Source organism: Benincasa hispida, chromosome 11, assembly GCF_027475165.1.
Source record: "Benincasa hispida cultivar pf3 chromosome 11, pf3_genome.v1.1, whole genome shotgun sequence".
In the NCBI taxonomy this organism is placed as follows: Eukaryota; Viridiplantae; Streptophyta; class Magnoliopsida; order Cucurbitales; family Cucurbitaceae; genus Benincasa; species Benincasa hispida.
This window is the reverse complement of record NC_143488.1, coordinates 75,756,769-75,771,153: the sequence shown is the minus strand read 5'-3', so window position 1 is coordinate 75,771,153 and position 14,385 is coordinate 75,756,769. Positions and strand designations below refer to the sequence as shown.

General features: G+C 28.0%; 1 protein-coding gene across 1 annotated transcript; it reads right to left on the bottom strand.

The window, feature by feature from the left end:
- Window positions 1–4,510: 4,510 nt before the first annotated feature.
- On the bottom strand, window positions 4,511–10,317 carry LOC120092207 (lipase (DUF620)). The gene is made up of 3 exons (XM_039050446.2): window positions 9,803–10,317; window positions 6,761–7,114; window positions 4,511–5,202 (listed from the first exon to the last, which is right to left on the bottom strand). The coding sequence occupies exons 1-3, from the start codon at window positions 10,064–10,066 to the stop codon at window positions 4,717–4,719; spliced, it is 1,104 nt and encodes a 367-aa protein (XP_038906374.1). The 5' UTR covers window positions 10,067–10,317; the 3' UTR covers window positions 4,511–4,716.
- Between the last annotated feature and the right edge of the window lie 4,068 nt (window positions 10,318–14,385).

The window sequence follows — 14,385 nt, the reverse complement described above, 5'->3', positions numbered from 1 at the left end:
TTTTGTTATGCCTCCCTAACGAGGTAGGCTTCTTTCGTAGGTTCTGTAGTTGATGAAGTTATAAATAAATGAAAATGAAATTATGAATAAGTGTAATTATGATAAACAAGTTTCCTTACTGATTTTTCTCCCTCGAATTATATTTGAATTTATATTTTATTATCAATTTAGATTTTATTTAACTACTTATCGAATTAATCATAGTAAACAAATTTTTATCTCCAATTTATATTTAAATTTATCTTTTGTTATTCAATTTGATTTTATCTAAATAACTTTTGATTTGTTTAAATGTCTGTTACAAATTTAATTGTATCTGAATATTTTTTTTCATTATTTTGTTATCAAATTAATTTGATTTTTTTCCGTATTTTCTATGTTTTCAATTTTTCATATAGCAATACGTAAAAATGACTTATTGTACTTAAAAAACATATAAATGAGAATTAAACTTTAAATTTTTAAAACAAGTGCATGTATATATAAATATATATATGTTTGTTTTTTTCAATTTATTGTTAATAATAACATTATTATTATTGTTGTTGTTGTTAAATTAAGATAACAAAAAACTTTAAATCTCATCTTCTTCACTTAGTCGCTCTCCAAAATTTCTTTTTCTCCTTCTCAATCTCATGTTTGCGATCATTGGTTCAACAACCATTTCTTGAATTCCATCGTCTTGGCTAGCTTTTGACGACCACTTTCGTCAGATGTCGATCTTTTTCGCTCACACACATATTTCCTGCTTTTGTTTCTACTTTGATCATCGTTTTCAAAAAGGACGTTCTAGGATTGATAATGTTTAAAGTTGACTTTCAAGATCTTAGGAGCAAAATGGTCACATATAATGAAAATGATGAAACTTCCTACAATTGGTTTGGTGTCAAACATAATAATATTTCTAATAGTCACATCGTCCTGAAGTTGCAATTTCTTCAAATACTCACTTGCCAACAACAACTTCACTGGTACGATCGATGACCCCACCACATGGTCGTCATCTTTCCTTGCTTATACGCGTTCTATAGACAGCTAGAAGCGTAAGGACCATAATGAGTGATTTTTAATTTTTGCTTCTCGAATGTTTAGATACTATGTATTTGTAGTTCTAGAATTTGCATTATTGTTTGTACTTAATTTTGTTGCTTTAGAGTAATTTTGTCATTTACTAATTAGTGTTATCTATTATATAAATTTATTTTGCTATTTTTATAATTTTGAAACATTTGTATCATTTTCCAAATGAAACTTTAAAATTTGCTATTTCTCTTGTCAACTCAATTTTGTAATTAGAGGTAGTTGCAAATATAGCAATACTCAAAGTATTAGCATATATGTTATAGAAATAAAAAAAGTAATAGCAGATATAACATAATATAAAAAAAAAAATTATAGATATAACAAAATTTAGATCTATCTCTCGGAGTCATCGCTGATATCAGTGATAGAATATGCTATATTTGTAATTTTTTTAAATGTTCCTATACACTTAATTATTAGCTCTAAATTTGTTACATATTGCAAAATTGTCAAAAATACCCTTTTACTACAATTGGTTTCGATTATACCCACAAAATTTTGAAAAAGTTCCATTTTATTATTTGAAGTAAACGAACTTTATAAACTTTTACCCTTGAATTTATAGAAAAAAAAAATTGTATTTGCTTATGCGAACAAATTTAAACACATTATGAAAAAAAAAAAATTAAAGACACATGACGCATCTGTGAATCGTACCTAATGCCGTTTTTCTTCTTTCAATTCTACACCTCCAATTTATATAATTTTGTTTATCATTTTTTACTAATCTTATTCTCTAAATATACTTCTTGTGTGTGTTTCGACTTCTTAACTTAAAGAAACAAATAAGTACACACAAACTTTTTATGCCCTATGAATTTAACAACAAAAATCTTCAAGGGTGAATTTGAGAAAGAATGCAAACTTCAAAGATCAAAATGAAACTTTTCAATGTTTGGAGGTATAATTGAAACCTAGTTCAAGGATACTTTTGATAATGTAATTAATTTTTTTAGGCCAAACAAAAAAGGATGAAGTTAGAATTGTGACTATTTTGTTTCTAAACTTTATAGAATTCTAATTATGTGTTTGTACTTTGAAATTTGTTTGTCGTTAATGAAATTTCAATTTGGGCATTGCTCAACTAGTTAAGGGCCTATGTTTTTCAGCATGCGGTCAACAATTCGAGTCCTTTCATCTCCACTTGTCGTCGAACTCATATAAAAATACAACAAAACATTACATCCAATTAATTATCCACATGTACTAGACACGACTTTTAGAAATGCCATGTTATTAGTTCGTTAAGACTTTTAATGGCACTAGTTAAAAAAATACTTTTCGATGTTTAAAGGCATAATTGATACTCTTTAAAGTCGAATGTAGATACAATATTCAAAGTTCAAGAGCTAAGATAATAGTTCAATATTTCTTTTCAAGATGAGCTTAGCTCAATGATAATTAGTATGCATTTCTCCCTTCTTTGAAATTGAAGTTCGATCACATCTCTAGAAATGCCTACTAAAAATTCAACATTTCTTCATCATTATTTTTCTAAAATATATGGAATTTCTAGTCTGACACATATATAATAAAATTTGTGCTTGTAAAAGTCTATCTTTTATTCCACTCACAATCTATGTTTTGAATGGTCTTTTAAATGTCTAGAAAAAAGTCATCTCAAACAAGTTTGAGTTAACTTTGATAAATTGTAATTTCAATCAAATTCAAGCTATACAAATAAAACATTTCATGTGTTACACAACCTAGATACACATTACACAAACTATTTATTTGTTTGTTTATTTTTGAAAGAACTTCATTAAAGCAACTAACTAACCATACAACCAACCTATTCTTACCATTCAGGTGAAATCCAAAGTAGTATATCAATATCCAAAAAATAAAAGGTTTGTCTTTCAAAGAGAGGAAATTGTTCAATGCACAAGTGGGATGCAAAAAAAAGGAGAATATGTCACTCGAGCAAGCCAATGAGTTAGATATCGAGTCATGGGATCGAGGGATATAAAAAAAAAAAAAAAGAGAATATGTTACTCGAGCGAGCCAAAGTTAGATATCGAGTCATGGGATCGAGACCACTTTGTAAAAAAAACTTCTCCCAACTAATTAGTCTACTTCAAAATATTAATTTTCAACTTTGGTTTACAACCTTCGATTTATTATAACCGCAAAGGTGTCATAATATCATTTTATTATGAAAAATAAATAATAATTGGATTAGACATATCACATTCTCTCAAGAACATAGATCCGGCAAAGATTGCCCATTGTCTTTTCTCATATTTCATTTTGATGATTTCTTTATTTTTATTAGGTTATAGTTATGTCTCTGTCATTCAACTTTATTTAATAATAATTACAATCCCTTCTCAAATAATATTTATTTTTTTAAATATAAAAGAATTGAAGATCGAAACCTTCAACTTTTGAAGAAGGTCAAGTCAACTATCATTATATATTATATGATACCTATTTTATCTTTATACAGGTAGCTTTTACTTATTTAGGGTTATTATTTTCAAAGCATCTATTTAGATTTCATTATTTTTATAAAGATTATCATTTTAATTTTTATTTGCTACATTCTTTTTTTAATATACAACAGAAACCTAACTACATTTTTTTTTTAATTTACAGCGTTCGTGAAATTGAATTAATATATTGAGACTAAATTGACTAAAATTAGGAAATAAAATGATCCAAAAATTAAAAATAATGAAACAACATGATATTTAAATCAATATATTAACTCCAAATATTATACCATTATGATATTTACAATCACAAATGTCAAGTCAAACGTTTAGACAATATTCATGTTAATAAAACATAAAAAGAAAAAGAAAAAGGATTATTACATACCTATTTGAATATGGAAAGATTCCCGTGAGTAGCAATTTGAATATGTTATTTTGTAGGTATGTGACCCATATTTGATGTTTTGCAAATATGGCAAAAAATCAAATGTGAATTTCTAATTATTTTTATTAGATTTACCCTAACGTATTAATTGATTGAGAGAGAAAGAGAGAGAGAGAGAAAAGTGGCAACCAGCAATCGATGACCGAACATGTGATGGTCGACGGAGGTAGGCGACGGAAAGATGGAGCGGTGGTCGACGACAAATGGTATAGAGTTGATAAAAAGAGATGTTGGGGAAAAGAAAATAGAGAGAGAGAGAGACAACGACCAACAATCGATGATCGATGATCGAACATGCGACGATCAATAGAGATAAGTGACAGGGTGGTGGAACGGTGGTCAACGATAGATGATTTGGAGCTGTGCTGATTGTTTGAAGAGAGATGTGTGGGGAGGAGGAGTTTGCTGCTTTTGAAGAATAAGAAGTTCAAGTATATATACCAAGTCTTATACTATTTAAGTTTATCATCAACCAATAGTAACATTAACCATCGACAAGCGAGTAAATTGGAAAATGCTAAGACATAAGAAATTAAATCAAAACTTTTCAAAGGAAGCAATTTTCTTAAAAATAAAAAAAGGAAAAAATTAGCAACTATTAACATATATATATATATCATCTTATATTCTTTTTAACTTTTTGCATCATGCATGCCTCTATCACATTGAACTCATCCAATCTAACCTTTCATCTATCGCATCACACTTGATCTATCGAACGTCAACATTCAATCACGACCCACTTCCTGTTCAATCCTTTTGAACCTGTTTAGGTGGGATAAAACTATCCATAGACAATCCAGGAACGTTAAACGCCACATCATCAATACTCCAAATCTCTTGCAACCGTGTGATCATAGGACCTGTTTTAAGATCGTCTCCGAACCGTGTTATGACGACATTGGTCTCGCCAGAGTGGGCAATCATAACACCATCGACCGTCCGATAATCGTCGATTTTTGTAGACATAGTAGTTTCCCAATACATGGGATGAGAACCGGGGGATTGAATCCGAGTCAACGAGGAGTCTTCCAAGTAGACCAAAAGTCCACGTCTTTGGCAAAAGTAACCGTAGATCGCATGCTTGATCATCTCAGCTGTGTTGTCGCTTCGATCAGCCAGATCCGTCTGATCGGCTGACAATTTCAATACGAAACAATCAACGGCCATGATTTGTTTCTCTCCCATGTATTGCGCTGGAGAGAATACTTCTGAAATTGCTAGAGGATCCAATCCCTGAATAAAAAATTATGAAAATATATATATAACTAAAAGTCAGAGTCAACGCCTTCCGACATTGATTTTCTTTTCTCTTAATAAAGAAACAACATTCTGATTTTGAAAATTGTATTGAGTTAATTTATTAATTATTATTATGGACAAGGAAAAAAAATTAATTATTTAAAGCAATCAAGTTCGCTTAGCTGGCTTAGAATCAATACACTGATTTTGATACTTCTCTCTTCAAATATCATTTTCATATTTTTTTTTAATAATAAAATGGAAATAATTATTAAAGTTCTTTTTCTTTTCTAAAAAAAGTAGATTATTAAAGTTATTTGATATTTTTTCTTTTCATTTCATTTGCATGAATTTCAACAATATTTAGGATGAGATTATTTTGTAGTGGAGGATCATTATTTTAGATTAGAACTTCTAAAAATAAGGGGACTTTGTTATTATTATTTAAATTACAATCATTAGTATTTTAATTATTTAAGATAGCAAATTTGTGAAATAATAAGTTAAGAAAAAATTTGGGTATGTTGCACCCATCTCTCGAACAACATCTATAGAAAGATGGCTACGTATTAGATTTTTTTGAAAAAAAGTGAGAGAAATATGAAATTAGGTACATCATAGACTGCATCTAATCAAGAATACGTTTTTGTAACAATAAGTCATTTTTCAACACAACTTGCAAACAAGGCTAATAAATTATCTTCCATTTTTTTTGGTTATATTAATATCCTAATTCCTAAGGGATGGTCCTAGTGATAAAGACTTGAAGTATTTGAAGATAAGATCTTCTGTTCAAACAATCAAATAGAAACTTTAATAATTTAAGACCTTTTTTTATCTCTAAAAATGGTAGGGTCTCAATGTTAGTGGGGTGGGAACTATATCTATGCAGTATTCCCGCCAAACTCATGAACACCCACCTCTAGAAAAATAAATAGTAATAAAATTAATAGAGAATATACACCAAACTTATTTCAAACTTTCAAAACTAAGCTAATTTATCAAAATGGAATCTAAAAAATAATAATAAAGTACACGTTTAATAATCAAATTATTTGTTTTTGGTTTTCTGTTTTGAAAAAAAACGGATGTATAAATATTAACTTCTCTTGTTCGAATTTGATAATCATTTTTTATTTTTTGGTTTTATTTCAAATTTTTAATTATGCCCACTTCTCCTTTCAATTTCTATAATAAATAGTTGAAATGAACATAATTCAATTTACATACAACTTCTATTATTGAGTTTCTAATATCAAATATTGTTAAAAAAAAAAAAAAAATCCCTATAATATGTTTCTATCATTCTTGTAATATTTTTTTCCTTTAAAAAAGGTTTTAAAAACTACTTTTCAAAGTCTCTAAATTTTGGATTCAATTTCGAAAATATTTTTAAAATGTATAGATGGAAATTATATATAAGCTAAAATTTAAAAAACAAAATAATTTAAAAAAAAACTTTGTTTTTCGATTTTTGAAAATTTGAGATTAATTATTTTAAAGAACGAGTGAAAAACACATCAAAAGAATTGGGGAGGAGGAGGGAACTTGCCTGAAAAGCACGGCGGAGAGGGCGAACGGTGCCCTTGGCGGCGTGAGATCCAAGCCAAGGTGTGTGCCTCCAAGCGACGTTGCCATCGCTGCCGGCCACAATGCTGTGGCCTCCCACAGCCAGCTCTATCAGCCACTTATTCGGAATCATTTGCCACATCACAAAGCAACCTTTTTGTGTTACACCGCCGGTGAGTCCTCCTCCGCCACTACCGCCGCCACCGGAGCTAACCTCATCCGCCATCCCCATCGTTATTTTCCCCGTCACAAATATGTTCTTCACTCTCCCCTTCAACTTCCGGCATCCCGTCGCCGCCGCAAAATGCTCTATGATATATTGAGACGATGAGGAAACCTACCGAAAAAAGAAATTTTCATATTGTATTCAAAGAATCACTTTTAATATTATTTATTTACATTTTTTTTTCAAATCAATAAATTCACTGCACATAAAATTGAATTTTGCATTTTATAAAAATTTAAATATTTAGTTTCGTATTTGATACTTCGTTAATAATTAAAATTGTTAGATACGTCAAATGCACAATAGCAAAAAATTGAGAGTTGGAAAATTTACTAGCAAAAAATTAAAGCTTAGGTCACTTATTAGACAATTTATTTCAAGCAACTCTTGGGAGAATTTCTAAATTTAGAGTCCAGTGTGATACAAATGAAAATTCAAGAATTGAAGTTGTAATTTAACCAAATTATTTACCCTAAGTTTAATTAAGCATAATTGTTTTAATTTAAATGATAAAATTGTTAAAAATATATATATTTTTTCAAGTATAGCTAAATGTCATTGTAGATTTTTATCGCGATCTATTATTGATAGATAGTGATATTTTGCTGTATTTATAAATAAGTTGGTTCGTTTTTCTTTATTTGAAATAGCCCTTTAATTAAGATATTTATCTTAATAGATTTATGATTTATGCAATAATTAAAGTGAACATAACTCAACTGATGTATATTATGTGTCGGGAAATTTGAATCCTCTCACTTTCATTGTACTAAAAAGACATTACTAGATACTAAAGAGACACCATCATCAAAAATAGAATTCACAAAACATTTGACGTAGAAAAGAAAAAGAATTCAGGCAAATTCAGGGGTAATTTTCAAACTTTTTGCTATAAGAATGAAAAAGATGAATAAAGCAAAATAGGCCCACCGACTCAATTGGCATTCCGTTTGTTTTCTTTGAGATTCTTATGCTTCAAGAAATGTGAATTACTAGCGAGATTAGAATCTTAGCCAAAATTAAATTTATATATATATAAAAAAAACATAATTTCTTTTATTCGTACATGTCTTTATTTTAAAATTCTATGAAGAGATTATTCATCTATTTTAGTTCTCGAGTTGGTTTTAAAATTTTATATAAAATGCTAAAAAAATATAAATCGTAGAAACTTCTAAACTTTTTTCTCAAAAAAAAAAAGAAAAAAAAAGAAAAAAAAATCTAAACTTACAAAGAGGGACAATATTTTTAGCTTATAATTTTTTTATTTAAAAATAAAATCATTGCACTAAACATAAAATTTGGACCACTCAGTTTTCGATTTCAGCACATTCTAGCTTAAAACACAAGTTTCTTTTCTTTCGCAAAGGCGCAAATAATAATAATAATAATAAAATCTCTTTCTACTGCAATTTATTCTATGATGTGCTATGCCATCAATTATATAATTAATTTTTTCTTAGAAAAAAACTAATATATTTTTTTAATAAAAATGAAGGTATTGTGATCGTAAGTGAGGAGAGTGTTAGATATCATATTAAATTTGTCTTTATTCATTAGTTTAAGTTTTTTGATCAATTTGGTGATTTAAAATGGTATTAAGACAGATTGGTTCAACATGTCCTCATGTATTCAAATCCTGTAACGTTATTTCCTCTTTATTTAAAATTTCCACTCATTAAGTTTTCTTCATATTTTAAGCTCACAAATGAGAGAGTGTTATATGATTTACGGTTTATGAGATGATATACACCCATTTTAAAGAAGAAAGGTAAAATATTCAGATTTCCTATCACACTAACTAAAAAACAATTAAATTTTATACTTGATAGAAGTAAAATGACACATTACAAAAATACCCTTAAACTTTATCATTACTTAAAAAACACCCACATATTTTTTTTAAAATTTGTAATATCCCATTAAGTTTGACACTAAATTGAGACCTGATGAGTGTGACATGAAAAACAGGGGTATGGGTATTTTGGTAATTCAACCTTAATAAAACGTGTAGGTGATTGAAATATTATTACATTATAATATATATATATATATATTTTGTATCTATATTTTGGGTCTAGTTTCTATTTAGTTTATAGATTTTAAAATCTTACATAATTTTATTTCAATTTAATCCCTAAACTATAAAATACTACAATTTTACTTTTGACATTTGAGTTTTGTTTTAAAATATCTTGATTTACATTTTTACTTCGACTTTTCACTAGACACTTAATTTCCGTCTTTAGACTTAATTTATGTTAACAAATTAAAAATTGTTAAAAGAATTATAATAAATTTAATTTGACTATTGTTATCACTTTTAAAATTACATTTAAAAATTAATTAATAGAAATTGACGTCATACCTGAAGGTGAATATTTAATGAAAAATTGAGTTTAAAAATGTAAAATCTTGAAACCTAATTATCAAACTGTAACAAAACTCAAATCTCAAACGTAAAATTGTAATATTTTAAAATTTAGAAAATAAATTGAAATAAAACTCAAAAATTAAGAATTAAATATTTAACATTTTTAAAATTTAGGAATCAAAACTTAAGAATTAAATGTATAATATTTTAAAATTTAGGAAATAAATGGAAAGTAAAGTAAAAAATTAAAGAGGCCAAGAAAATATTATTTCCTTAAAAAAATAATTAAAAGTAGAGATCTCCAGCCAACCAAAATCGAAACTAAACCCGACTGCCGAGAGAGATGTTCGTGTCTTTTATTTTTAATTATTTCTAATTTTCTTAAACGGAAACGGTAAGAGAAAAAGGGGGAAAAAATCACAGACCTGATTGGTATCGGAGACGGAGTTAGGTTGAAGGGAGACCGGAAAGAGAGGGCAGCCGAGGACGCTGAGAAGAACATTAAGCCCATCGGACTTTTTTCCACAAGAAAGGATGGAGAAATGAGTTCTGATCCAGTTCCGCCACGATCGTCGTCCTCCTCCTCCTCCGCCGCCGCTGCTACGGTTGCGATTACGAGTGCGGCTGTCGTGTTCGTCGATCGGCTCCTCCGATAACGGCGCTAAGCGATTCATCCTCTGCAAATGCATTGGGAATTTCTTCTGATTCAGAGAGGAAAAGAGGAATTAGGAGAAGAAGCAGAGAGAAGGGAGTGGGAGGTTGGTTACTTAAAAAGAGCACCGCGAGAAAGAGAGAGAGAGAGAGAGAGAGGAAAGCGTTTCTGATGCTTTTGTGTACGACTGCTTTAAAAGCGACCTCTCGTTGCTTCGTTCTTTGTTTTTCCCACCACTCGCACTCTCTCGCGCGTTGCTCCATTTTCCCTTCTCCATTCGCTCGTTCTAAATTCCATATATTATTATTCTCCTCGTTTATATCGACTACTTTTCCCTCCCCTTTTTTAATTTCTATTTATTTATATTTTGCCCAAATTACAATTTTATTCGATAAGAATATAGGGTTGATTTGGTAATTAATTAGGTTTCTAACTATCTCAATTTTTACTTTTTATTTTTTAAAATTAAGCTCGGTTGATGCCAAATTTTGGCCAAAGGTAAATGTACTTGCTAGAAGATCTGTAAAACAAAGTAAAAGGGCTACAATGCCTAAATATGTAATGATTCGACTTTTCAAGATCTCTAATTGGATCATTACTACCATAAATTCAATTTTAAAATAAAAGATAGTTGACTAATCCCATATGGCACCTTAAACAGACTTCCTCGTCATGTGTCTGTACTCATACTTTACCTATACGAGTAATGTGAGTGTAAAAATAACATGAAAACAAAAGAAAATATACGGAGCATAATGTGAATATAAAAATTATGTTGAAAAAATTAATGAAACTTTTTTAATAGAATGTTCTTGAGAGTTGAGATTAAAAAGTGAATTTCGAAAAGAAGAAAAAAGTTTATAAACTGTCTAGTTCTGTTACCAATAAAATATATATATATATTATTTGACTATTTATTTATTAAAAAAACACATTATATTTTATAGGGCACATTATTTGTCCAACTTCCTAAACACAGATCGCCCCATGCCAACAAGTCAACACTAATAATGTTATTTAAATTGAACCTTTATATATAATAATACATCACTTTGTAACTTATATTAAAAATACAAAAGATGGATAAATTGAGGGGAGACATGTGCCCTTTGGCCTCTACGTAGCTCCGTTTTTGTCTCTAATAACCATTTTTCTCTATAACTTTTGAAAATATATTGGGTATTTTTTCAATCGTAAAATATTATTATTATTTTATTAAAATTATATTTAAAAAAAAAAAAAAAAAAAAAAAAAAAAAAAAAAAAACCTTCAAACTAGAAAGATGAGAGTAGAGAGCCTAAAAAGGAAAATTTCAAAATAACATAAAATATAAAACAAAATACCAACAAATTAAAATGATATTTTAACTAAATTACCTTTATTATTATTGTTTTTAACTTCATCCATCGCTCTTTTAAAATTTACCGACAATAAAAATAAATACATAATAAATAAATAATAAAACTCTAAAATATATGGAAGATTATCATAAAAATATAGTTGACTTTGATTGAAGACCGAGTTCGATAGAAAAACCGATCAACTCCACATTATCCGTACATGATATAAATAAATAAATAAAAGTAAAACCCTCATATGACCTACTAAAAAAATAAGGGTAAAATACATTTTTGGAGTCTAAATTTTAGAAATAATTTCTATTTAGTCCCTAAATTTTCAAATATTACACATTTGATTATTAAATTTTGAGTTTTATTTCAACGTAGTTTCTAAGGTTCAAAATGTTAGAATTTTACCATTTAGATTTAGGTTTTGTTTTAATTTGGTCCTTATATTTCAAAATTTTACATTTTTAACCTCAATTTTTCATTAAATACCTATTTTCAATCATTGACGTCATTTTCTATTAATTAATTGAAAATAATTATGAAGTGAAACTTTAAATTTAAATTTAAAAGTGAAAAAAATAGTAAAACTTAATTATAATTCTTTTAATGATTTTTAATTTATTAATATAAATTAATATTAAAGACGAAAAATGAGTATTTATTGAATAATATATCGAATTTAAAAGTGTAAATCTTGAAACGTAAGGATCAAATTGAATCAAAACTCAAATGTGAAGGGTAAAATTGTTACATTTTGAAACTTAGGGACTATATTGAAATCAAATTTAAAATTTAAAGACTAAATGTGTAATATTTTGAAACCTAGGGACTAAATAGAAACTCCAAAAACCTAGGGATCAAAAAGATATTTTACCCAAAAAAAAATAATTTCCCTAATCTCAAATAGATTGTTATCTTAGAAATTCAACCCACTAAAAATTGTCCTTATATTTAACCATTACCTACTTTATTAAATAGTTATATAGTATAATCATTTAATTTTTAAAATATGCATTTTATTCTACCCATTTTTCTTCCGGGCAATTATTTTAAATAGTAAAATTATTAAAAATATTTTCAAACATAGTAAAATATCACTGTTCATTAGTGATAGACCATGACATTTTATCAGATACTAATAGATGTCTATCGTAGTTATCGTAGTCTATCATTGATATACAGTGACATTTTGCTATATTTGTAAATAAGTTGCTTCATAAAATAACCTATTTTTTTATATTTTTTATTTTTAAATAAACTTTTGAATTCTTAACTAAATAAAAAATCTATTTTTTTTTTTAAAAAAAAAAACTTTGCTGAATTTTGAAGACATCTATAATTTTTTTATAACAAAAGAGTGAAAAAATATTTATAAGCTTAATTTACTATAAACTTTTTTTTAAAAAAAAAAATGCTAGTGTCTCTATTGTAATGCTTGCTTACGTTATGAATTTGTACACAATTTTAAAACAATATAAATAAAATACTAAATTATGTATTAGCTTTTGTAAACATAATTATATATATATAACCAAAACAATATTAAATGGTAACTTTTTTCCGTTTCTGTGTTGAAGTTACTTTACAGATGGAATCTAGAAATTAGAAAATATATAATATAAACCACTTCTTTACAGCTTTGATTCTGCGGAAATCACTTTTTGGACATGATGCCATCTTACTTCATAGCTTTGTTTCTCAATTAAAAGAAAACAAATAAAAAGCTTATATTAAACTTAGAATTAGAAAAAAAAAAAAAAAAATCCACTAGTTACATCATGTGTATACCTTTACAAATGAGAATAGTAGTAGGTGGCAATTTGAATATGTTACTTTTTAGATGTATCACCTATATTCGATGTTTTGCAAATATGGCAAAAACATAAAATCTGAATTTTTCTTATTTTTATTACATATTTTTCTTGAACAATTAATTGATAGAGAGAGAAAAAAGTGACGATCGACTATCGATGACCAAACGTGGAGTGGTCGACAGAGATAAGCGGCGGGAAAGATGGAACGGTGGTCGGCGACAAATGGTGTGAAGTTGGTGGAAGAGAGATGTTGGAGGAAAGAAAGATAGAGAGAAAGAGAAAAACGATGACCAATAACTGACGACCAGTGACTAGACATGCGGATGTTGATGGAGATAAGCGGCGGGGAGGTGGAGTAGTGGCCGACGGTAGATAGTGTGGAGTAGTGTTGGTTGTTTGAAGAGAGATATTAGGGGAGGGGCTTGCTACAAGGAAGAAGTTTAAGTTTTTTTTTAAAAAAAAAAAAAAAAAAATTCTAAGTGCATCATCTTAATTCAAGTGTAAGTGTACTGGTATATCAAAAGATATTAAGTGTATCAAGGCGTATCAACTATATCAAGGTGTATCAAATGTATCAAGTGTATCGATATATTCTTCACATTTCATGTTTTAAATCGTGGGTTTGGCTTGTTTTTTTTTTTTTGCTATTTTTGCAAAACTAAAAAATTTGGACTACGAATCTAATATTAAGAACTTATTTTGTCAATTTTACAACTAGCCGTAATTATCTTATAAATATCATTTACTTAATTTTTTTATTTTTAACACGACAAGAAGAATAAAAAAGAGAAATAAATTGCGATTGTAAATAAGATCTTAGATCAAGAATAAAATTAAAAAGGGAGAGTCTACATAAAAAAACGCTCAAACAGCTCCTAACTTCTTAAAAAACGACTCTTTTCCCCATAAACAGAGCTTCGCAATTTCCATGATTTAATTTATCCTCTTTTTAACAACATTTAATGGTATTGAGAAAATAATTTAAATTGAGAATGAAAATTAAATTCATGTTTCAAATTCAAAGACAAAATAAATAAATAAATAAATAGTACAAAATTTAGGGGATGTCCAATCCAGCACCATAAAAGAGGGTGGGGACACTGGGCCATTAAAAAAAACTTATATATTATTTTAGTCCCATGCTTATTCAATTTTAGTTTTTATATTTTATGAGGTTTAGATGAACTTCTAAT

What these genes read in the sequence shown, in the direction of transcription:
- LOC120092207 (XM_039050446.2), bottom strand. Translation starts at nt 10,066, where the DNA reads ATGCATTTGCAGAGGATGAATCGCTTAGCGCCGTTATCGGAGGAGCCG. An exon ending in CCGTCTCCGATACCAATCAG is followed by an intron (nt 7,115 to 9,802) that starts GTCTGTGATTTT and finishes TTTTTTCGGTAG; the next exon opens with GTTTCCTCATCGTCTCAATA. An exon ending in CTCTCCGCCGTGCTTTTCAG is followed by an intron (nt 5,203 to 6,760) that starts GCAAGTTCCCTC and finishes TTTTTTATTCAG; the next exon opens with GGATTGGATCCTCTAGCAAT.